We start from the raw sequence: 26,491 nt of genomic DNA on the forward strand, positions 1-26,491 counted from the left end.
AGCCAATATACCCCAAAGAGCCTGTAACAAAGGCATTAGTCTTACTGTTCCATCTGATCACACTGTGAGCACTGACACTCATACCATAAGTACCAGGAATGCACAGTACATTAGAATGTGCTAGTTATGTGATATGTTTCTAGAAGGAGGTAACATGCTAAAAGCAACTGCAGTGCAGGGAATTATGAGCACCTTTTATTATCATATCTATTTGTGATTTTCAACAGAGGCAGCACCATCCCTAAGCAACCTTTTAGAAACTAGGTGGGTTGGGGTGGAGATGTGAAAGAAAGAAAGGGCCAGAAAGGCCAAAGGCCCTGATGCCTGCACAATACCACCCAGCTAAGAGTCAATTCACTATCATCTGTTTGTGTCTCCCTCTCAAAAACTCTGCTGCTATCCGTAATCTCAAAGTTATTTTATCAGGAGGTAGAGCTTTGGGGTGATTAGATCAAGATGGCAGGCACAATGCTGATTGGGAACAGGACCTTTATAGAAGAAATCCAGGGTACTAGTTAGCCCCCCTTCCACCGTGAGAGTGGAAGGTGCCATCTAAAAGGGCAATGAGTCTGCCAACACCTTAAACTTTGACTTCTCAGCCTCCAGAAGTGTGAGAAGTAAGCGTTTGTTATTTATAAACCACCTCGTCTATGGTATTTGTGTTATAAGAACTCAAACAGGCTAACACATGGCCTATGCCCCCATAAGTTTTATGAATTAGAAATATGAATAACCTGTTTAATCAATTGAACCTGATACCTAAATCTGTGATACATAGAAACACAAAGCATGTCTCATATTCTCTTAAGTTTTGTAAAAATATACTAAGTTTTCTAAAAATATAAGTACTTGATAAACCAAGAATCCACAGTTACCTGTTTTGGTGAGACTCTACTAATATTTATTCTACCAATTCAGAAAATTCAATCCCTGAAGGTAAGACTATCTGTGACAACTAAATCACGACTATAACACACCAGCACCCACCTGTTTGGAATGACATCAAAGATTATTACATACGTAAGTATAAGCACACACCACTTGATTATATCCTCTAGTGTATTTATGCACAAGTACACTAGAATCATACTTGCTTATACTAATTGTCTTACTGTTAATTACAAATTCTCTTTATTTCTCCTTGTGTTTATTTCAAACAGGGCATTATATTAAATTTTTAAAAATCATGTATATGTAAAAATTGATATAAGTTACATGAGAATTTCATTTCAAAATTATTACAAAATATTTATTATAAAAAGGGAGGGCTAGGGCGGGCATTGGATGCAGTGGTTAAGTCACTACTCAGGTCATCTGTATCCTGTATCAGAGCTGTGGCTACAGGCTGTAACTCCTCTTCCAATACTGGCTTCCTGCTGGTGCACATTCTAGGAGGCAGCAGATGATGGCTTGGGTGGTTGCATCCCTGCCACCCACATGGGATACTGGGACTGATTTCCTTGTTCCTGACCCAGGCCCGGCTGCTGCTTGCATTTGAGGAGTAAACCAGCAAATGGGATTTATCTCACACGTTCTCACTTGCTTCTTCTTTTTCCCTCTCTCCCTCTCAAATAAATATTTTTAAAAGGGTAGATTTTAAAGCAAGCAAAACAATGTGTACCATACTTATCGTAACCCAAATAGCTGTGAGTCACTTACCTTCCATGCTTGGGGAGGGGAACGCAATCATCATTAGCACAGGAAGAATCATCACTCCATCTACCATTGTACAACTACGGAGGGAAAAGATGAAACATAAGTACAACAAAAATTCTCACTACAGGATAACAAGTCAAATTAACTATACCATCTTTACACTGCCATTCAGGCCCTGCCTCCAAATCCCCCTACTATATATATTGCTTTATTCCTTGATACACTTAAATACACCTCTTAACACGGGTCTAAACATATCATCTTAAAGCAGTAATCAGATTGGTCACTCTAAGGCTCCTTTCTCTGAGCCTATTCTCTTATGAAGAGCTCAATAAGGAAATGAAAATGTTTAGCTCTCAGGTGAGGCATTTCTCAAAGATTTTGTTTGCATTATCTTACCATATTGAATGCAAAATTGCATTAAATTAAAAACTGATGGGACTGGCATTGTGGTGTAGCGGGTAAAGCCACCGCCTGCAGTGTTGGCATCTCATTTTGGTACCAGTTCAAGTCCCGGCTGCTCCACTTCTGATCCAGCTCTCTGCTATGGCCTGGTAAGGCAGCAGAATATGGCCCAAGTGCTTGGGCCCCTGTACCTGCATGGGAGATCTGGAAGAAGCCCCTGACTCCTGGCTTCAGATCAGTGCAGCCCAGGCCATTGCAGCCATCTGTTGAGTGAACCAGCAGGTCGAAGACCTCACTCTCTCTCTCTGCCTCAGCCTCTCTGTAATTCTGCCTTTCAAATGAATCTTTTTAAAAAATATTAAGCAACTTAATAATTCAAGCCAAATTATTACCTTTGAGCCTCAGTTCTCTCTTAAAAGGAGAGTAGAGCCCAGAGTGGGAAAACAAAACAAGCAAAACTTACAAACCGTCTATGGCAAAGCAATGCATTCCTACATATTCTCAAATTTTATAAAGGATAGACACAACTAAGACAGAGTAAGTAAGACATCATATAAATCTATAATAGAGAAACTACCACTGAGAGAGAAGATACTTGATACAAATTTCAAATTTGGTGTTAGTCTAAACTATGTGGGCAGAAGCTCAATTTTCTGATCATAACAAAGAACTTTTCCATTTGAATAATTCCTATAAAATATCAGGAACATAGTAGGAGTTTGGTGCGCTGCAGTTCTCTGGATGGTAAAATAAAGAAGAAAACTAGTAAAGTGCATTAATGCACAGGTTAGTGTGCTACCTTCCTCTTCCGGCCTCATACCAAGAACAAGAGTCCACTGCCATCTAAGCTGTTGGGAGTGGTCACCCTGTGACCCATTTTACAACAATCACAACTTCTGGTGGTGGTCTGATTGCTCATTCCCCAAATCCCCATCAGTCCTATCACCCCACCCCATTTCAATTTCTCTTCCTTACTGTGATTCTATTTCAGACCATCCCTTCTCTAAGAGCAAGGCAGGGGAGAGATAAAGGAGATTTTTATGTATATGCTTTTATATTTGGAAAAACATATGAAACTTGAGCGAGCCCATTTTATTGTCACTTGGATCTTTTTGTACCATGAAAATTCCTCATTCTGGACCCTTGCAATCAAAATCTGACCCCTCCAACACCATCACTGTGCCTCTGAATATGAACATGATGCTTGCTTCCCACGGTGTGAACTCTTCTCCCACCTCTCCCTACCCAGTCCCCTCCTCCTGCCACTCATGATCTAGCAAAGAAAGCAGACACTTGGTGAAAGCACTGTCAGTCAGCAGTGCCTTCAGCCCCCAGCACTGCTCTAACACTGCTCTCTCTTTACAGCAGTCTTCAGCACTAGCCCACGCATCCAAGGGTCATGCAAGGAACTCCTTAAGCTCTGAATGAAAACGATAAAATCTTTTTATGAAAATGCTTTACTCTAACCAAGTGTAAACAACTGAAGCCTTATTTGTTCTCTATCTCAGGTTCCCAAGACCATGTAGTAGAAGAGGCACCTTTCAGAAAGAGTGGGAGTTGTGTAAAAGAGGACATAAATTGCTTAGAGAGTTCAGCCATCTACTATAGTTTTGAAGGCCCATTTAACCAGAGTCATAGATTGTATATATTTATTACAATAACATCTGTCCTCTGCAAATTGCAGCTATTCTAAAACCACCACAAAAATTAGAGATTACTGTAGGCATTTGGTTCAGTGGGTAAGCCATCAGTTAAGAGGCTTGTGCCCCATACAGGGGTAGTTGGGTTGGTTCCCAGCTCCAGCTCCTGATGCCACCTTCCAACTAAGGCATTCCCTGGGAGGTGGCTGCAATGGCTCAAGTAACTGAGTTCCTGCTACCCATATGGGAGACCTGGGAAATGATAGGAGCTGCTGACTTTGATGGGGCCCAGTCCCAGCTACTGTAAGCACTTGGGGAATGGACTAGCAGATGGGTGCTCTGTCTCTTCTGTGTATGTGTGTGTGTGTGTGTGTGTCTTCCTCTCTTCTTAAACAAATGAAAAAGTTAAGAATTTGAAAGGAAACTAAAGACTAAACATGTTATTAATGAAAGCACCAGATACATCCATAACCAGTCTACTACAGAAGGTAATGGTACCCAGTTCTATCTGGCACGGAGCAGTCTCCCAATCTCAAAATTTAAAACTATCTCAAAATGAGATTTGTCTCTACTGTCATACATAATAAGCATTATTCTAAGTCCCTTAAGATTGTCATTAATTATATGATGCCATTATCATTAGCAAAACATTAAATAATTCAACTTTAATTTTTTTAAATTTTCCACTGGATATGTTTGAAAACATGTACTTTTTATTTTATAAAAATATGTAACCAACACACATATTGATGATGCCTCAAAAATATTTTTAATGAATGGGCCAATTCTCAGTCTTTCATTCATTAATTCAATCATTCAAAAACTTTGAGAGCTTCTACGTGCTACACATTAGAAACTTAAACAAAGATGTACAAATTCGTCCATGCAACTGTGGAGCTTACAAGATCCGAGTCTATAGTGGCAATCAAATAATCATCAAAGATTGCCTAATTAAACACTGAATTTAATATTAAGAAAGAAACATCATTATGATAACACAGCCAACAAAACAATGTGAGTTTTTTTGGAGGGTGGAGGAGCTTCTATAAGGAGGCAACATCTGAATGGGAATAAGGAACCAGAGAGCTGAGGAAGTGGTACTGAGAGAGAGGGAGAGAGTGAACACTGAGGGTAGAGGGGGAGACACGGACAAAGACAGACATGGACAGGACACATTTTTTTTTTTTTTTTTTTGAAAGGCAGTTTCTCAGCTTCTATAAAGGCCTTGTGGCCAAGGCAAGCATATGATGTCCTGGGGACTTACAGCATAGCTCAGAACACAAAGAAACACCAGAATGAACACAACACAGAGAACTTGGAGAAGCTGCAGAAAACCAAGAAGCCTGAAGATGGAGGCAGAGGTCAGAACTGAGGTGAGGTTCTCTAAGCCCTCTGCTCGTCTCCCTAACCTTGCCACCAAGTCCTCTAGGCTCTTACCATAAGCCGTTCCCTTGGTTTCTTAGCCCCCACCATCCGGCTCTTCCAGGCACTCCAACTAGCCTCATCCTTGCCTGTCTCTGGATACTCTGTGCATGTTGCACCCTGTGACTGGGATCTTCTTTGGGGGCCCAACCTGGCTAATTCTTATTCACCCTTCACGTCCCACATAAATGTCACTTCTTTGTAGAAACTTGCCTAAACACTTAAAGGCCCTCTTCCCACTCTGATATACCACACTGTGAATTTCACTCATACAGAGCATCATAATTAATCATTACATTCACACCACTGTGTGATTTTGAATATCTGTGTCTCTTACTACACTGTAAATGCCAAGGTAGCAAAATTTATAGTATCTCTTGTTCATCATAGCCAGAGTCAAGCACACACACATTTAATATCTGCTTAATTACAAAATTTCCAATTTAATCATTTCTATTTGGATTAAGGCTGTAGTCTGCAGTGCCAGCATCCCATATGGACACCAGTTCAAGTCCTGGCTGCTCCACTTCCAACCTAGCTCTCTGCTACGGCCTGGGAAAGCAGTAGAAGATGGTCCAAGTCCTTGGACCCCTGCAACTGCGTGGGAGACTTGGAAGAAGAAGCTGGATCTTGGCTTTGGCCTGGCCCAGGCCAAATGAAGACATTTAGGGAATGAATCAGTGGATGGAAGATCTCTCTCTCTCTCTGTCTCTCCTTCTATCTCTCTAACTCTGCCTTTCAAATAAATAAATAAATCTTTAAAAATAAAAAGTGACATTTAAAACAAATCAGTCTATTTAACTTTAAATCATGAAAAGCTAGCAAACTGCTCTCTCCACCACACACATCTACAGAGGAACAATAAAATTAAGAGATTTATCATTTCTATAACTTTTGAGTTTAGGTAATATAAAATTCAACAAGTTTCAAAATCAAGAACATTTTCACTACTAAAAAAAAATACATAAGAAACAATAGGGGCCGGCGCTGTGGTGTAGCAGGTAAAGCCTCTGCCTGCAGTTCCAGCATCCCATTTGGGTGCCGGTTTGAGTCCCGGCTGTTCCACTTCCCATCCAGCTCTCTGCTGTGGCCTGGGAATGCAGTAGAAGATGGCCCAAGTCCTTGGGCTCCTGCACCCGCGTGGGAGACCCAGAAGAAGCTTCTGGCTCCTGGCTTCAGATTGGCGCAGCTCAGGCTGTTGTGGCCATCTGGGGAGTGAATCAGCAGATGGAAGACCTCTTTCTTTCTCTCTCTCTCTCTCTCTCTCTCTCTGCCTCTCCTCTCTCTAATTCTGACTTTCAAGTAAATAAATAAATATTTAAAAAAAAAGAAACGATAACCACTGGCATATTTCCAATGTCAAAAAACAAACAAAACCTCCTGCTCCTCAAATACCTAGGAACAATGTATCATTGCACAAGCAAAATTGAAACACTAATTTAGGTTCATATATAGAAAATAGAAAAAGAATTATAAATTCAGTCCTCCACGCTAGTCTACTGTTTAAAGACAGCTCAAAGTCTATTACTAGGAAACAAAGTCAACATGACTTACTAGTTACCATTTTGTTTGCTTGGAGTACCTCTGCTGACCAGTTAGTTAATGCAGCTATGAAACACAGAACTCCCAAAGGGAAGGGGAAAACCATGTAGAAAAGGGAATGCTATGGAATTTCCTGATCACATTTTAATCATAAGAAACATCCACAGGAGCTGGTGTTGTGCCTTAGTGATAAAGCCACCACTTGCAGTGTGGGCATCCCACATGGGTACCAGTTAGAATCCCAGCAGCTCCACTTTCAATCCAGCTCTCTGTTATGGCCTGGAAAAGCAGTGGAACATGGCCCAAGTCCTTGGGCCCCTGTGCCCATGAGGGAGATCTGGAAGAGGCTCCTGGCTTCTAGCTTCTGATCAGCCTGGCTCTGGCCATTGTGGCCAACTGGGGAATGAAAAGGAAGACTTTTTTATCTCTCTCCCTGCCTTTCAAATAAATAAAGGAAAGAAGGAGGGAAGGGAGGGAGGGAGGCAGGGAGGATCACCCACGAAGCTTCACTATATTCCTAAAGTTGTATTTATGAAATGCATGAAGTTTGTATTCCTTAAATAAAAGGTTTCCAGGAGGAAAAAAAATCCACATGCTAAAGTTTCAACCTAAAGCCCCAGAGATCAATTTTAAAACACAATAAAAAATAAATGTCATTTTTGCAAGTAAGCTTTCAACTTCACAGCTCTGCAGTATTTTGGCTGAGGAGCTTTCAGAGGTAAACTGACAAGACAGACAGACCAGTAATAGAAAGTTGGAGTGGCAACATTTCAGTGATTACTCCAGTGATTTTTCAAGCTTTTTGGTCTTGGGATCTCCGTTTACTCTTGAGAATTACTGAAGAGCTTGCCTATGGACTATACCTATTAATACTATATTAGAAATTTTAAAAGAGAATTTTTAAAATATTATATTAAGTCTTTTAAAACTATAAAAAACAGGGTAAGAAAATGTCATTTTTTGAATCTTTGCAATCTCTTATGTTTGACTTAGTAAAAGACTGCTAGATTTTCATGTGATTCTACATTTAATCTGTTATCACACATTATATTGGTTGAAGTACAAATTGAGCATCCCTAATTCGAAAATAAAAAATGTGAAGTGCTCGTAAACCTGAAACTTTTTGAGTGCCAACATGATGCCTCAAATGAAAAATTCCACACCATGAACTACTGCTTTATGCACAAAATCACTGAAAATCTTGTATAAAATTCCCTTTAGGTTATGTGTTTAAGGTGTAGATGAAACATGAACGAATTTTGTGTTCAGATTTAGGATCCATCTCCCCAGGATACCTAATTATGTATCTGTAAATAGTCCAAAATCTGAAAAAACTTGCAACCTGAAATACTTGTGATGCCAAGTATTTCAGAAAAGAGATACTCAGCTTGCATATGTAGACCATCAGCTTCACACACATTATTCAGAGGAGGAGGAACTTGCAGAATCCACAGGGAAGTCTTAGGGAGCCCAGAGGTCCTTGGGACCACACTTTGAGAACCACTGCCTTACTCCTCGAATGCTTAGTCCTTGTCCTATATCACATGACTAGATGGTACTGGATAGTGAACACTTGCCCAAAACTCTGCCTGCCAAAGCTGCTACTTGTTCAACAGTTTTAGAAAGCTCAGGAAGTCAACAAGCCCTACATTTGGGAGTATACACCTCCTCCCTCTATTTTCAGGTAAGATCCCTTATCCCTAGTGACTGGTCTTAATACTTCAAACACAGAAAATATATATTCCAAAAACACAGACCTCCTGCCTTATCCAAAGTACCTTCTGTGATTCAGTATCACCTCTTATACTGTCTCAGGCCTACCCTCTCGGGAGACAGAACATTCCCATAGTACTCTACTAAAAACAGACACATTACCCGGGCAGAAGAGAACAGCTTTCCAAATCCCATGATACTTTTCAAACTCCATTTATAGATCAGACAGATATCCAGCTAAGTAGCGAGCGTTTAGCTCAATTCCTAACATGTGTGGGCTTGAGACCAAGTTGGGCACTTCTTTTGCTCATCACAATTTTACAGCTGGATAAAGCCATGGATCCACTGCAATACAACCAAAAAAATAATAATTTTGATATTGGCCACAGAATCATCTAAGGTACAATATACTTCATGTTAGGCAATCCAGTTAATAACATATAATACAGCAGTAAAGGATATTTCTAACACACAGACTTGTGAGCAGCACATAGTTTGAGAATAAGGGAAAGCTGGAAAATGTGTCCTAAGATTCTTTCTGTTGGAAAATTCTACAAAATGTTCCTTTTTATGGCCTGGCAGCCTAACCTCATCTGGGATGTCCATTCATTCAATACATAATTTACTGAGTTCCTTCTCATTCAATGGGGATTTCCATGATACTCTTTCTCTATCTGATTTCTAACCATCTGAGTTAGAAACGATCTTGACAGAACAGTCCTATGCTCACCGATCCCTATTTTGAATAATTTCTACACTATCCACATGAAGTCAGTCTCTCACCTATGCTTTCTCTCCTTTACTAAGGGTTCTCACTAATACTGCAAAACAGGTCTTTTATTACTCAATCTTCACATGGTCTGTGCTATGCCTTCCACAAGGCAAAAAATTTTCTCCTTTAATATACAAAGCAGAGGCAAAGCAGGAAAAGAATTAGAGTAATTCGGTTTCCTCTCAGTCATCTGTCACCGTTATATCAGTGTCACAGTAGGAGTAGTGGCTCTTACTAATGAGCCAGGCACTGGGCTTAGGGACCAAAATGCATTATCTCATTCAATTTCTCCCCCACACTTAACATACCAACATTCATTTTACTTTACAGATAAGAAAAGAACTGGTAAAAGTAACTTATCCAAAGATGAAACCCCAGACTATCAGACTAGAGTTCAGGTCATACTCAACCATGACTCTACATAACTCTATAGTTTAGCAATCTGGTTTTGTCATCCATAACATAACATTTTATCAAGCCTCAACTTATTCTGAACTCCAATAATCTTGACTTTCTTCTTAGAAAACAATTTTTGGGGTTGCCACCCTGGCAGATGCTTAAGCCTCCACCTATGGTGTTGGCATCCCATTTAGGCACCAGTTTTGAGTCCTGGCTGTTCCACTTCTGATCCAACTCCCTGCTAATGCACCTGGTAAGCAGCAGAAGATGGCCCAAGTCCTTGGGCCCCTGCACCCACATGGGAGACCAGGAAGAAGCTCCTGGCTCCTGGCTCCTGGCTTCAACATGGCCCAGCCCAGGCCATTGCAGCCATTTGGGGAGTAAACTGGAGGATGGAAGATATCTCTGTCTCTCCTCTCTCTATCTCTGCCTTTCAAATAAATAATTTAAAAAAAAATATACAACTTCTACTCCTGGTTGTTTGGGCTACCTTTAATAACATTTTCTCATTTCTCTAACCTCAAGATTAATATTATACATAAATTTCGCCCCATTTCCCTGTCTCCCAGAAAAAAAGATGATGTTAAAAAAATCACTTTAGGCTGGGGCCGTGGCTCAACAGGCTAATCCTCCGCCTTGCGGCGCTGGCACAACGGGTTCTAGTCCCGGTTGGGGCACCGGATTCTGTCCCGGTTGCCCCTCTTCCAGGCCAGCTCTCTGCTGTGGCCAGGGAGTGCAATGGAGGATGGCCCAAGTGCTTGGGTCCTGCACCCCATGGGAGACCGGGATAAACACCTGGCTCCTGCCATCGAATCAGCGCGGTGCGCCGGCCGCAGCGCGCCGGCCGCGGCAGCCATTGGAGGATGAACCAACGGCAAAGGAAGACTTTTCTCTCTGTCTCTCTCTCTCACTGTCCACTCTGCCTGTCAAAAAAAAATCACTTTGATAATGCCAGTTAGGGTTTCTTCAGTTCTCATGAGCTCACATCTCAAAAACAGAAACTTGTGTAAGGCACACTGGGGACAAAGTTAGACCCAGGAAACAAATTCTAGACATAAAACTTTGAAGAAAGGTAATAACTACCTTCAAGCACGTTGAAAATCAGCCATTTTCACTGATTTGATACTGTGAGAAGAGTTCTATCTCTTCCAAGCTTAATGGGCAAAGAATTAACTCAAAGGCAGCTTGTTCCAAACTACCTGGGCCTCTGAAGGTGGTAGAAGTGGTCTGGATTGTCAGGAATAGTTGCAGAGCCAGGCTAAAGTGAAGCCAGGGCCTTGCAGCAGTTCACAAATGACCTGTTCCATATTTGTAACACCACACTCTGTCTGAACTGTGACGTGCAAGTTGTCAGGGCTTGGTTTTATATAGACTCCACTGCTACTGGCGAGCTTTGGGTGGGGTGTTACTTTCAGAATATTAGCATGTAATTTGATCTTTCATGATAGACGAATACAAATAGCTTCTTGGACAAGTCCTATGGTACTGAAAACCAGCCCCTGGATCTGTTCATCCTGTGGTTAGAGGAAATAATTATAGACTACAGCAGGAAAGAAAGGGTTCTGACCGAAAGAGTCACACTACAAACATTCCAGCTGTAACAGATGGGCCCAGGATAGAGTCTGGGAAAGAGAGGAAGGAAATAATATAATCTGTACAAAGATGGGGGGGAAGATAAGGCTTAACTGGATGAAAATAAGTGAAATATTTAGCTTAGGCTACCATGTAAAAATCAGAGTTCCCAGTAAAGGTATTTAAATTGTGCAAAGAATGAAATCGATTATGCTGTTCCCCTACTGAGCCTCTGAGAATCCAGTGTTTTGATCAGACACTGAATGCCCTGCAGGTACCTCAAAACCAGAGTTCATTTCAACATGCTTGACTACAGAGAGTTGGTCCCTCATTTTCCCCTTCATTCCCTGTGTGGCAAATGGCCGCGGTTCTCCTGCTTTGTTTTAGCTGATGGGACTCCCATTAGGCTGTTCTGTTATATTCTCCTATAATAGCTCAGAGGTCATTCTCACTCCCTCCAGCGAGGAAACTGGGGCTGATACTTTTTAAAAAAAAACAACGATTAGGAAGGGCTCTGCTCTTCCTTCCCTTAAGAGTCCACTTGAAAGCCAATTCTCCCTTAAGCCCATGTCAGACATGGGCTCAGCCCTGGTCTCATTTCTAACTGTGCCTGACCTGACGCTGCCCTGTTAACCTAACAGCGCAGCCTTTCACCCCTCTCACTGCTAGACAAATGGTACTGCACAGCGGCTGGTGTTGGGACACAGCGAGTTAAGCCGTAGCCCATGATGCCAGATCACTGGTTTGAGTCCCGGCTGCTCCACTTCCATCCAACTCTCTGGGAAAGTATCAGAAGATGGCACAAGTGCTTGGGCCCCTGCCACTCATATGGGTGACCTGGATAAAGCTCCTGGCTTCTGGCTTCAGCCTGGCCCAACCCTGGCTGTGTGGCCATCTGGGGAGTGAACCAGCAGGTGGGAAATTGGTCTCTCCTGTCTCTGTCTCTCAATCTCTCTGTCATTCAATAAAATAAGTTTTAAAAAGTATATGGGGAGAGGGAGTGTTTCAGGCAACTGCCATCTGATGAAACTGTCCCACTTCAAGGCTAACATGATTCAACTACAGTAATTTAACACAGGTGTGATAAAAGGAAAGGCATGCCAGGCCAGAAAAGCACCTATTTATAAATCTCTATCTCTCTGTCTCACCTTTTCTCCCGCCCTCCCTCCTTTCCTCTTCCAATGAAAGACACTACAGCCTAGAAAAAAAAAAAAAATTCCTTTATACACTAGCCTAACCAAAGCCTTCTCTCTTATCCCTACTCTAACCCACTCCTCTCCTACAGCTTCCCACTCCCACTCCCATGTGTTATATGGCGCTGATATAGCTTCTTCATAGCACTGAACAGGGGTGGAATTAATCATTTATTTCTATTATCACTATTGTTTCCCCATCTCCTACCTCCCTCCTCCACACACTCAAATGTAAGGGGCATGGGAATAGGAACCCTACCTGGCTCATCATGGCTCTGGCACCTACCAGGCACTCAATACAAATTGAGACATGTTAACTCAAACTTCTTAACTTATGCCTCTCTTTGGTCTGGGTGGGGAGAGGAAGACAGCTTAAGTTTTACCCAGCCTGGCAAGGCTTGCCAGGGGGCGGGGGAGGTTCCTCTACTCAATTTAATATCGGAGCAACCAGGCATTCGACATAAATTAAAAGATATCATTTATAACTTGGATTTCAGTTTTCAAGGGTGTCATCCAAGAGACACAGCCAAACGAAAAAAAAAAAAAAAAAAAAAGGCTGCCAGACGCGGTGTATCAGACAAATCCCTGGTGGACAATATCCCATTTGGAAAGGACGGCTTGGATCTCTTGTTGCAGACACCAGCTGACATGCTCACAGCCATCCCCAGTGACCTCTGAGACAGCTCTGCAGCTAGAAAATACATCTCCAAGTCACAAATGGACATGTTATCTCCCCCAATGTCTTCTAACCGTTATTGACACTGTTTGGAAAGCCATGCTTCCATACCTATTAGCAACCCTCAGAAAGAACCCTAAGGAAGCACCAGGAGAAAAAATAGAAACCAAAGACTGAAACTGAGGTTACAGTTTAGCATTTAGTACATCTGAAGAAAAAAAATAAAAGTTGTAACATCTTCTGTATTAGGTACTATACAGGCTTAAGCTAATGAATTCAAAGAATGTGAGTTGTGAACCCTGGACTTTATAGAAAGAAACTCAAAAAGACTCTTTCTCTAGTTAAATAAACAAGTACCAACAACTAACTTTATCTGCATATTAATTATTCCAGGGAAATTTGTCTATAAGGCTGATATCAAACCTTTTATGGTTATTTACACCTTCATAAAGTTTCTCCAAGTGACACATCACACTGCAACCAGCTCAACATACTCCAAGTAACAGAATCACTAGTTAACATCTTTAGAAAGACATTGCCTAGTGATCCTTCTCTTCTCCCCTCCCCCAACAAGAATCTGATTAATGGAATTCTCTCACAATTCAGATTGAAATATGCTTTTGCAAGTCGAGCAGCTAAAGCAGAGTCAGATAATTGTGGTATGACTCAACAAACACACAGCTGTTCATTTAAATATATCCATCAAAAGTAAAAATACAATCATGAGGAAGAAAAGGAACCATGTACCAGGGTCAATGTGTAAGCTGACCAGGTTCACATCCAAGGAACCACAACACAAAATGAGGAAGGGACGGGGAGACGAGGCAAGGAGGGGTTCTATGTAGATGCAGAGTGGAAAGAAACCAGGCAAGAGATGTTACCAAATGATCACCCACTCAACTGAAACTCAATGACCTAAAGAGGAAAACAATGGGAAAAGTAAAAATGAATGCTCTATATTAAGTAGGAGAAAGAGATGGAATTTTAAAAGATAATGTTCCTAAGAACACAGAGGTAGAAAGCATACAAAATGGGAAATGAGAATGCCATCTGACTTTTAAAACAAGACAAAGATCCTGAAACAGAGGAAAGAGGAGAAACAAGGTTCTCACCTCAGTCCCCGCCCGCAGCCCTCAAACACTATGATTATGAGTCACGGTGCAGATGTGGGAATCCCTCCAAGAGTCCCAAAGTAAATAACTCAGCACAGCCTAACCCAAGCAACCCCTCTGAGAAGTTCTAAATCCACAAGTTTGACATTTAACACCAGACAAAGAAACAGAGAAAGAGGAAGTTAAAGGAATATGAGATCAGGGCGTTCATCCAGTGCTGCAGGCCTCACCCCCTCCAGCTTCCACAGGATGGTCCCTGAGACCCTGAGACCTGAGATGTGCAGGAACATGGCAAGTGGGGCAGGCATTTGCTGCGGTGTCTGGCACAGCTTGAGGTGCAGAGACCCTACATGAAGATACCTCATTTGCGCATTCTGATTCCAGCTTCCTGCTAATGCATACCCTAGGAGACAGCAGGTGAGGCTCAAGAACTTGGTTTCTGCCACCCAGGTGGGAGACATGAATTAAGTTCCTGGCTCCTGGCTTTAGCCTGGCCCATCTCCAACTGTTGTGGGCATTTGGGGAGTGAACTAGCAGATGGAAGCACTTGCTTTTGTGCATGCATTCTCTCTCTCTCTCTTTCTCCCCCCCCCCCCCCCCGCCTTTCTCTCCTACTGACTTTCAAATACACAGAAAATAAGCTTTAAAAAAATAAAGGGAAGCAGAGACACTGAAAAGGCTTTACTTTCCTGCTTTACTACATAACTCAAAATGGTAACAAATGGAAAGAAGACCTAACACCTGAGAAAAATTTCCAAGTTGTTTCAGAATGATAAAAAATCTATTTAGGGCCGGCGCCATGGCTCAACAGGCTAATCCTCCGCCTTGCGGCGCTGGCACACCGGGTTCTAGTCCTGGTCGGGGTGCCGGATTCTGTCCTAGTTGCCCCTCTTCCAGGCCAGCTCTCTGCTATGGCCCGGGAGTGCAGTGGAGGATGGCCCAAGTGCTTGGGCCCTGGACCCGCATGGGAGACCAGGATAAGCACCTGGCTCCTGCCTGCGGATCAGCGCAGTGCGCTGGCCAAGGCAGCCATTGGAGGGTGAACCAATGGCAAAGGAAGACCTTTCTCTCTGTCTCTCTCTCTCTCTCACTATCCACTCTGCCTGTCCAAAAAAAAAAAAAAAAAATCTATTTAAAAAAAAAAAAAATCATTTCTGGTGGTGGGGACCAGCTATAGGTTAAATCTGATTTGGTCCCTGAACTCATGCAAGACTTAAAACCTCAAAGTCATCCCTTAAGAGGTACTAAGGAGGCATGAATGTAATCCAATTATGGTATTTAGAGGGCAGCCTAGTGGGAGGTCCTTTGATGACAGGGCGTGGGCTTGCTGTCAGAAGGGATTTCTCAACAGAGTGTTATGAGAGCAGAGTCTGAGTTTGGGCCTAGCTGTTCTCTCTGCTTTCTGGCTTGCCAAGGGATCCTACCTCTGCAAGTGCTCCCTCTTTGCCATCCACCACCCTCGTCAGAGGCCATATCAATGGGACTGCTCAATCATGAAGCTGAGCAAAACTGTGGGCCAAATAAATATCGTGTCTTTAAAAACTTAGCTGCCTCACAAGCACAAAGGCACTGGCCTGACTACTCAGTTATTCTGTACTAAGAACATTCTCCCATTTCTGGGCAGCCTATCTTGTCTTACCATGAGCAATAACAATTTCAACAATCACCACTCCCCTCTGCTTCAACTCTTCCAATATCCCTCCTCTTCTCTCTGCAAAATAACTTTTTAGAAAAGCAACCTGCATAGCTCCCTCCACAGCTGCCAGTCCATCGTCAGTCCTTAGAGTTCTGAACCACCTCTGGCTGAGGTTTGAACTCTCTGCCATCCTCACCTTCTCATTCAGGCAGGAGAGCTTCCAGAAAAGCAGAGATTCCCTAGGCTCACCCCGTGGAGCTCTCATCTCCTGGCATTCTGGGTGGGTCTCACTCACGCACGCCATAGGATGGAGGTGTCAGGAGCTCCCTTCTTCCCTCGGTTTTTCCCTGGCTGGGGCTCAGTCGCTCTAGTCTCCGGTGTCTTCACTTTAATGTGTTGGTCCTCCTCTGCTTCCTTGGGTGGGGCACGCCTCTTCTGCCACTCACCCTTAAGTCTCGTTTCCCGCAAAGCCCCACCTCTCAGCCTTCTCGTCCCTCACAATGTTCTCTATTTTCTCAGAAACAGGGACTACTGCTGGCCACCAGACTGAACCACCAGGTTGAGAATGGAATCACTCATTCTTCAGTTATTCCCCTGCTCTGTCTAGGCCTTGCATATGTTCTTGACTTTCTACTGTTTATAAAATATTAAAATTTTGATTACAGATATTTCAAGTGATATAGAAATAGAAAAGTATCGTAACTGTCATTTTCCACTTCCTAGTTTCAAAGATAAGCAACATCCTACCCCAGGTCCAAATAGAAGCCATCTTATTTCCTCTGTCCAGGCCACTTTCTTTCTGCAGTATTTTAACAAGAATTTCAGACGTCATATCATTTCGCTGACAAATTTCCTAGCACATAAGAACTTTTTCTAAACATATTTACAAATTCAACACGTCACCTAACAAATATCACCTAAAAGCTACTCAGTGTTTAAATCTGCACAATTTTTATTTTTTATTTTTTGACAGGCAGAGTTAGACAGTGAGAGAGACAAAGAGAAAGGTCTTCCTTCCATTGGTTCACCCCCCGAACGGCCGCCACGGCTGGTGCACTGCACTGATCTGAAACCAGGAGCCAGGTGCTTCCTCCTGGTCTCCCATGCAGGTGCAGGGGCCCAAGCACCTGGGCTATCCTCCACCACCTTCCTGGGCCACAGAAGAGAGCTGGACTGGAAGAGAAGCAACCAGGTCAGAATCCGGTGCCCCAAATGGGACTAGAACCTGGGGTGCCGGCACCGCAGGCGGAGCATTAGCCTAGTGAGCCACGGTGCCGGCCCCAATTTTTGACAACTATACAAACCATCCCCAATATAAATAAATAAAAGGTAAAAAATAAAACAAGTGGTGAATGAGGACAGCATCCAAAAACTAACTTGTTTTCATTGATTTTATCATCATATCTAGTGGAGCAGGGTGAGCATCATGGCAGTATTGAGAATGATGTGTAAACAGCATCAAAGAAAAGCAAAGGAGTAACCACAGTGTGTTCTGCCACTCCTTGTTCCTTTGAAAACCAGAATTCCTAGTGTGGAATAAAGGAGACACAAATATAATACAGCAAAGGTTATGAAAAAACTTTATAATCTGAATTTGAACTGAAATTATCAGTGTGAACTTATATTAATATTTTCCTCCCACTCTGTCTACTAACAAGGCCTAGAAGTAATGACCCGCCCTGGAGCAACAAGCATCCTTCATACTCAGACTGCTGTTGTGCTGAGATACCATCTTCCACCAAAACAAAAATTAGTTCAATTGAGCTATGACAGTACAATCACCAAAATCCAGCCAGTAAGAAACTAAAAGTCAAACGCCAGGTTCTTCAACAGACAAAAGGGGCTGCAGGGGGAAACCTGAGGTTTAAGAGACTTAGGGCCGGCGCCACGGCTCAATAGGCTAATCCTCCACCTGCGGCACCGGCACACCGGGTTCTAGTCCCGGTCGGGGTGCCGGATTCTGTCCCGGTTGCCCCTCTTCCAGGCCAGCTCTCTGCTGTGGCCAGGGAATGCAGTGGAGGATGGCCCAAGCGCTTGGGCCCTGCACCCCATGGGAGACCAGGAGAAGCACCTGGCTCCTGCCTTAGGATCCGCGCCATGCGCCGGCCACAGCAGCGCACTGGCCACGGCAGCCATTGGAAGGTGAACCAACAGCAAAGGAAGACCTTTCTCTCTGTCTCTCTCTCTCTCTCACTGTCCACTCTGCCTGTAAAAAAAAAAAAAAAGAGAGAGAGAGAGACTTAGACATAAACAAATGTGCAAAATTAAACTACAGTGCTAGGTATGGATACCTGAGTTATAAAAACCACAAAGAATGGCAAGGAAGCAATTATTACAATGTACATACTATGTATTACACTATTTCTGGACCTCTCTGGTGGTCACAAAAAAACATTACCTTAGAACAGTTAACTAAGCTATGTATGCTTCATGTAAAATCTGTTTTCTTTAACAATAAAAAAGGTAGAAAGAAAAAGACATAAGTTGAATGTAAGTTGGTATACACATATACAGAGGAAAAACCATTGTGCATCATATACAATATGTACAAAAATGTGCCCTAAACTTTTGAAACATCACCTCTTTTTTACCTTCAGACTGAAGAAAACTTTAAGTTCCAAGTTTATTTTTTAATAGATTATAAAAATAAGTACGAGCTTCCTAGCCACAATCAGAATCATGTATTAAAATAAAAACACAACATTGTATAAGAAAGTCCTTCCTCCCACCTACTTCAATTAAATGCTTCAAAGGTCAAAGAATAAATACTAAAGTCCAAATCACTGTTTTCCAAAGCAATTGTGGAACGCTATCACCAAAATAAGAAAAAAATAATAGCACAAAGACTTCTCTCTAACAAAGCTTATCTATACATTTAATAAAATCTTGGTAATAAGATTAATAGGCTTTCCTCTTGGAGGGACAGGGTGGTGGTGAGAGAATTATTTTTTGAGATAATTATTTTTAATGTTTAATATATTTTTAACGTTTATATATTTTTAAAAACCACATACAAAAATAAGAATGAAATTATTTTAAAAAGGGCTGAAAGGGTGAGGCTATCCTTAACAAAAAGAAAAAAAAATTAAACTTCAAGAATTATAAAAACATGTGATTCTGGTACATGCAGGGGCACATAACTATGAAGCCAAATGGATAACCCAGAAGTAGACCAACAAGTCTATAGGAATTTATACTACACAAGAAATCAAAGGAGAAAAGTTATAGCTATTCAGTAAAACAGGAAAGGCTGGCCAATGTAGCAGAGCCCACTAATTCCAATAAAATTCCTTCTCCCCTTCCTGGATGCAGGATGAGCAGCACAGGTTTCATTCACCAGCTTCTCCTGTGACTGCCAGATGTGCCCGTATGACTATTCTTACCAATGCAAGTTGCATGGATGTAGGCAACCTCAGATGACTTGCCCTGGACTTTATCCTTTGCCCTTCCCACTAAGGAGGCCCAGACAGATCAGACAGGACAATAACCCAGCTGTGGCCATGCAGATAAACACAATGACAATTCCTGGAGCAATAGGACAGAAAGAGTCTGAGTCTTCTCACGACGGGTGTATATGGGCTGCTCTGCAGACCTGTTGTGCTCCCTGAGACCGTCAAGTGAAGAAAGAGTAAACCTCTCTGTGCTTTGAACCATGACACAGTCCATCCCCCTGGTTACAGCAACTCAGCCCTACCCTAATTAATAGAGCACCTAGAAAAAATTTAAGTTGGGCTCATTCCTAACATTCCAGGTGAATCAAAGATTCAAATTTTAAAAAAGAACCACTTAACATTAGAAAGAATGAGGAGACAGGTTTTTAAATCAGGAACTAGAAAAGTCTTTTTTTAATGGTGATAGCAGAAAATCCTGAAGCCACAAAAACACTGGATATTTACAGATTTCTGTACATCTATTTATTCATCTTTTATTGACTGTTTCTCCTTTCCACTAGAATTTAAGTTCCATGAAGCAGGAACTTGGGTCTGTTTGTTTCACTACACAGTCTAGAACAAGTTCCTAAAACATTAGAGATGATCGATAAAGTTTGTTGAGTGAATGAGCTGGTAAACTTAAGTGTACAAACTTTTTAATAATCTCCACAGCAAAACAATTATTTTTATACAAATGGCCATAGTATAAACTAATAATAACAATCAATATTTTGAAAAAAATCAGCATTTTTTCACTTGTCATTATTTCAATTTTTTACGTTTTTATTTTATTTTCATTTTATCTGAAAAGCAAACATAGAGAGACAGAGAAAGAGATCTCTTCCATCCACAAACTCACTTCCCAAATGTCCACAAGAGTCAAAGCTGAACCAAGCCAAAGCCAGGAGTCTGAAACTGAATTTGGGTCTCCCACATGGGTGGCAGGGACATAAGTACTTGGGCACATCTTCTGCTGTCTCCCAGGGTACACGGTAGGAGGAATCTGGATTGGAAACGGAGTAGCCAGCACTTGAACAAGACATTCCAATATAGGATGCAGGTGTCCCAAGAAGAATTTTTTAAAAACAGATTTATTTATTTTGAAAGTCAGAGTTACAGAGAGAGATGGAAAGATGGAGAGACAGAGGGAGAAAGAGACAGAGACAGACATTAATCTTCTATTGGCTGGTTCACGCTCCAGATGGCCAAACAGCCAGCACTGGGGCAGGCTAAAGCCAGGACCCAGAAGCTTCATCTGGGTCTCTTACATTGGTGGCAGGGGCCCAAGTACTAGTGCCATCTTCTACTGCTTTTCCTAGGCCACCAACAGGGAGCTAGATCAGAAGTGGAGCAGACAAGATACTAACCAACATTCACATTGGATGCTGGTGTAGCAGGTGGCAGTTTTACCCACTAACCCACAACACCCCAAGCAGCACCTTTCACTCTACCTAAATGCCTACAACAGGGTCAATATTCTGATAATAAAATCAACAATCCAGTAAGAAAACAAGACACAGAACACAAGAATAGAATCATACTGGAAACACAAATGGCTTTTAAGCTTATGAAAAAATGATCCATGTCAATCAAAATAAGAAAAATACAAATCAAAGCTGCATTAAACTACCATTCTTGATCTATCAATTTGGTAAAAAAAAAAAATCAGTTTCAGTTTAGAACTGTGAAGGGTAAAGGAATAAGAAAGCAGTGCTCTCATATACTGCTGGTAAAATCTAAAACTTTTTAAGTTCTGTGAACAGATAGACTTGGCAACAGATTTCCACCAAAATTAAAATATTCTTTGACCAAGCATTCCAGCAGAAATGGATCCCATATGTATGCTCACATGTGTTTGAAATGATATATATACAAGGCCATTCTCTGTAAACTTTCTCCTATTAATAAGATCTGGAAATGATCTATGGACCCATCTATATAGTACTGGTTAAATAAATGAGGGCTCATCTCTGCAGTACATAACGGAATCCACTAAAAATGAATACCGCACTCATAGGAAAGGACTTGCAAGAAATACTTTATTCCAATGAAAAAGATGCATGACCTTGTATATTGTTACCACCCGCCTGAAAAAAAGAAAAAAGGTAATAATCTGTGCAGGCTTGCATGTTATCTGTGCCCTGATATTTCTGGAAGAACACAAAAGAAGCTGGCACTTATAAATGCTTCTGGAGGAGGAGCTAGAATATTCATGGGACAGGGAAAGGAGGGAGATGGTTTTCATCCCACAGTCTTTTCTGCATGGTGAACTGTGTGTATGTAGATCTATGATCTTTCTAAAAGTAAAAACTATACACAGAAACAAAGATAACTGAAAACTGCTGATTTTCACTGTTAGCCACATTAGGAACTACTGAGCTGAACAATTCTAACATTGTTTCATAACTGAGAATCCCAGGGTTTGCAAGCAACTCCAGCAGTCATCTCTTCCTTCCTCAAATAAATACACATACAAAACACAGCCAGCCTCCTCATGCCATCCCTGCTAGTCACTACTTCCTCTTAGAACCAGTTCAACCTCAGACCTCCTTAAGAATGAGCGTATCTCAAAACACTGTGCTGATATATTAACACAACCTCCAGAAAATGGAAATTTGACATAACTGATAGCCCAACAATAGCAAGCAGTTCATCATCTGCCTTAGAAAACAAAAGCTCATATCCTTAATGATTACAAATTCAAGGTCAACAGCCATGACCTTAGTTTTGTTCCCAGTGTGAAAGGTCTTTTCCCCATTTTAAAACTACAGGCTGGCGGGTGCTGTGGCTCACTAGGCTAATCCTCCGCCTTGGGGCGCCCAGCACACCGGGTTCTAGTCCTGGTCGGGGCGCCACATTCTGTCCCGGTTGCCCCTCTTCCAGGCCAGCTCTCTGCTGTAGCCCAGGAGTGCAGTGGAGGATGGCCCAAGTGCTTGGGCCCTGCACCCCATGGGAGACCAGGAGAAGCACCTGGCTCCTGCCATCGGATCAGCGCCGTGCGCCGGCCACAGCACACAGGCCACAGCGGCCACTGGAGAGTGAACCAATGGCAAAAGGAAGACCTTTCTCTATGTCTCTCTCTCTCTCACTGTCCACTCTGCCTGTCAAAAAAATAAAAAAGTAAAAAAAAAAAAAACAACTACAGGCTAACTTCTCAGGTCATTGCTAAGCTACAGCCAAATATGGAACACTAAGTTGGCATTACTTACACAGAAATTAAATTCTGTTTAATAAGACATCCACAATATACAAAGTAGAGCAGAAGGTAAGTTATAAAATAAAGCCTATAGTCATGTTCCAACAATTTTTAAACATAAGTAATATGAATAGTATTTATAAAAATATTCATATATGAAAAAAGTGTGTTCCAAGCTATTAGCCAAGGGTGAAAGAAAAGGAAGGGAGGAACTTTTATCTTAATATGTGTCTATCCTTTATATTTTTGTGCTATTTGAAATTAACTCAGCAAAAGTAAAATTTTATAAAGAATAATGTATTTTTAAATAATAAATTAGACTTTCCTTTAAAGAGAAAATGCCTAGCAGTCATCAAAGACCTTCTCCTAATGTGTTAAATCTAAGGAGGCTGCATAGACCCTGGCAGGTTTTAACTCTGAGCTCTGTTCCTGCCTCTTTGCACAAGGTTCAAATCCTCGCTGAATAAACCCAGCATTAAACTCAGAGACACACACACCAGGACTGCACTTCAAGGCCCCTCACAGGATCACGTTGCTGACCCTATTCGATAGTAGGCATTCAGATCATCCCTAAAGCTAATCCCATTTACAGAATTTCATCCTGAATAGAAAGAACTATATACAGACTTCAGTGTATATTACAGGTTGAGCATCCCTAATCCAAAAATCCAAAATCTGAAATGCTCCAAAATCCAAAAGTGTTTGATTGCCAACATGAAGCCAAAAGTAGAAAATTCCAAACCTGACTTCACACAGTCAAAATGCAGGTACACTACAAATACTGTATAAAATTACCTTCAGACTATGTGCATGAGAAACATATACATAAAAAGGAAATATATGGTACATAAATGAATTCCAAGCTTAGATTTAGGTACAATTCTCAAAATATTTAATTATGTCAATGTATACATTCCAAAATTCCAAAAGTCAGAAATCTGAGATACATTGCAAATAACAGACATTTGATTTGTACTAAAATGTAGTGCTAGAAGAAGCAAAACTATGCAGACAGTAAAAAAGATCAGTAGTCAGGGCCAGCGCTGTGGCATCCCAGGGAAAGATGCCACCTGCAGTGCTGGAATCCCATATGGGTGCCAGTTTGTGTCTCAGATGCTCCTCTTCCAATCCACCTCTCTGCTGTGGCTTAGGAAAGCTGTGGAAAACGGCCCAGGTCTTTGGACCCCTGCACCCATGTGGGAGACCCGGAGGAGGCTCCTGGCTCCTGGCTCCTGGCTTCAGATCAGCTGAGCTCTGGCCATTGCAACCATTTGGGGAATGAACCATCAGATGGAGGACCTCTCTCTCTCTCCTCTCTTCTGGCTCTCTCTGGCTCTGTCTCTTTGTAACTCTGCCTTTCATATAAATAAATCTTAACTAAAAATAAAATAAAAAAAGACATCAGTAGTCACTAGGGGTTAGTAGGGAAGGAATGGACAGGCGGGTCAGCGCCATGGCTCACTTGGTTAATTCTCCGCCTGCAGCGCCAGTATCCCATGTGGGCGCTGGGTTCTAGTCTCGGTTACTCCTCTTCCAGTCCAACCCTCTGCTGTGACCCGGGAAGGCAGTGGAGGATGGCCCAAGTGCTTGGGCCCCTGCACCTGCATGGGAGACCAGGAGGAAGCACCTGGCTTCTGGCTTCGGATCGGAGCAGCGCCAGCTGTAGCGGCCATTTGGGGAGTGAACCAACGGAAGGAAGACCTTTCTCTCTGTCTCTCTCTTCCACTGTCTACCTTTTGAATTTAAAAAAAAAAAAAAAAAGGAATGGACAGGCAGAACACAGAAGATTTTTAGGGCACTGCCAACTATTCTGTTGACACTGTAACTGGATATTGGATACACATTATACATGTTATCTCACAGCATATACAACACCAAAAGCAAAGCCTAATAGAAAGCATGAGTGTGGGTCACAACGATGAGGAGATGCAGGGTCAGTGATAGTAATCAATGTCGTGCTCTGGAATGGGATATTGATAATAAGGGAGATTGATTGGGAGAAGGGATATGGGAACTTTGTGTACTCTGTGCTCCATCTGCTTATGATGTCAAAACTGCTCCGAAAAATAAGTCTATGTAAAAGGAAAAAAAAAAAATAAATGTAACCCTGTGAGGTGAAAAGAACGGTAGAAGTATTTTATACATTTGGAAATGTTGGTAGCCAAAATTTCAAGAATAGCTGTGTAGCTTCACCCTGGAAAAAGTCCACCACTGGAGCTCTCCAAGAACTAACAACTGTTAAGCTGGTCTTAATGTCCCTATATTAGAAACATATAAAACAGCCAAATAATCGATTGTGGCAAGGAATTTACCTTGTAGATTTGATCTCTGCCCAAGAGCATGAACGGAGGCGATCTGCTGAAACGGCTGGATGGCTGGATGGCCGGCGGGGGCGCGCGCGTGCAGCTCCGAGAGCTCCTGGGAAAGCTGACTCAGCTACGTTAATGCGGGTTCACGGTCACATCTGGCCCCAGTCCTTGAGCAGCGTGCCCTCCTTCGGAGCTTCACTCACTCTGCTCACTGGGCGACTTGGGACGTAGGAGAGGCGCTCCTGGCTTATGAGTTCTCCAGCAGTTCCCTCTATGGCCATGCGAGGCTCACGGGCACTCAGGGCTACAGAGAGAAAGAAGAAAACCAACTAAACAAAGGAAAAGTCTGCAGTGATGAATATGCTGCCTAAAGGAGGCAAACACTTGACAGCCCTTCACTTGGGACCACAGATTCACAAGCAAGTATGGAAAAGCTTGAAACCAGTGACACCCGTGTGTTGAGGTCATATAGCTATACTGGTCTCCACATGTGTTTCTAAAAACACAGATCCCAGTAAGATCTATAGCTGGTAAATTTCAAAATCAAGTTCCTTTAAAGCCCGTATATCATGCACTCTAAACCACTACCAAAAAAAATTGCACAAAGCTCAGTGGCTTTGTATGTATTCGTTATTACATGCCCTTGATTGACCAAAATTGTCTGCGAAGTCCAAAGTAGAGGATGACAGGTCTTCCTCCCCTCTCAGACCCCTGGTCTCTCCTGGAGACATGCAGTATGCTAGAGGAGCCAATGTCTTGTGTATCTACACAGAAATATCTGCTTTCAGTCCACTTTCCTGGAGCGCTCCCAGTAGTAGATAACGTAGGAAACAATGGTGGGGAAGAAGCACACAGTGAAACGGAAGGGGTGCTCCAGATAACTAACAAAAAGCCAAAAACCACCCAAGCTCCCTTTTCCTTTAGAAGGACCCAAAAAACATCAACATTGGCCAAAGGAAGAGGAAATTTTTATTAGAACTCAACTTTCCCATTCAAATCGTACAGCAACACAAAACACAGCAGAACTTACTCCTTTCAGAAAACAGCACCTTTTTTTTTTAACTTCAAGAAAATTTTGCCCAGAAAACTTTCATGTAAATAAAACCAAGCAAAAAACAAACCCAAAATACAGCATTCTGAAATAGCTACATGGAAAAGAAAGTTTTCCCAGCCACCCTGGAATTCAAGAGGAATGGTTTGCAGATTCTATGCAACTGTTACTTGCTTCAGCTTACATTGAGGCACACTATCTAGTTGAAGAGAATATCTAGACATATAAAAAGCATACTAGATATAAGGCACAATAAAAATATTCCCCTGTAGAGAGGTCAACCAGTAACCTATCACTTTCAGCAACTCATTCGCAAATTACAATAAAAATCCATTCCTAAAGCCGGCAACCTTCAAAACAAAGGCATCAGATGAGCAACACCCACAAATCCTTGAGTTTCAGAACAAACTGCTGAAATACTGGTATTTTCTGAGATGCTAAGGACAGACTGATGTTAAGGCTGCTTCTCATCTGCTGAAGCCCAGAGGCATTTTAGGAGGAAGCCACTGCACAGCTATCCTGCTAGGCTCAACCAGATTTTTAAGCCATAGGCGCTAAATGCATGGGAGGTTTAGATACACAAGAAACTAAAGAAACACTGGTCTATACTTTTCTAGCTCTTTGTTTAAAAATCAGATATTGATTTAAAGAAATAATAATAATTACAAAAGTGCTTCTAGGGGCCGGCACTGTGGCGCAGTAGGTTAATCCTCCACCTGCAGTGCTGGCATACCATATGGGCGCTGATTTGAGTCCCAGCTGCTCT

The 26,491-nt window shown here is 42.1% G+C and overlaps 1 protein-coding gene across 2 annotated transcripts in view; it reads right to left on the reverse strand.

Moving 5' to 3' along the window:
• The window catches only part of ACVR1 (activin A receptor type 1), a 134,719-nt gene that overhangs the window by 51,899 nt on the left and 56,329 nt on the right, over positions 1-26,491 (reverse strand). For both annotated transcript variants that reach the window (XM_062186980.1, XM_062186990.1), the window contains exons 2-3: positions 24,678-24,978; positions 1,660-1,733 (exon numbers count right to left, since the gene is read on the reverse strand). In XM_062186980.1, coding sequence (XP_062042964.1) covers positions 1,660-1,726 — 67 coding nt within the window. In that variant the 5' untranslated portion in view covers positions 1,727-1,733; positions 24,678-24,978. The remainder of the gene's footprint in view (positions 1-1,659; positions 1,734-24,677; positions 24,979-26,491) is intronic.

Source organism: Lepus europaeus, chromosome 1, assembly GCF_033115175.1.
Source record: "Lepus europaeus isolate LE1 chromosome 1, mLepTim1.pri, whole genome shotgun sequence".
Taxonomy (NCBI): domain Eukaryota; kingdom Metazoa; phylum Chordata; class Mammalia; order Lagomorpha; family Leporidae; genus Lepus; species Lepus europaeus.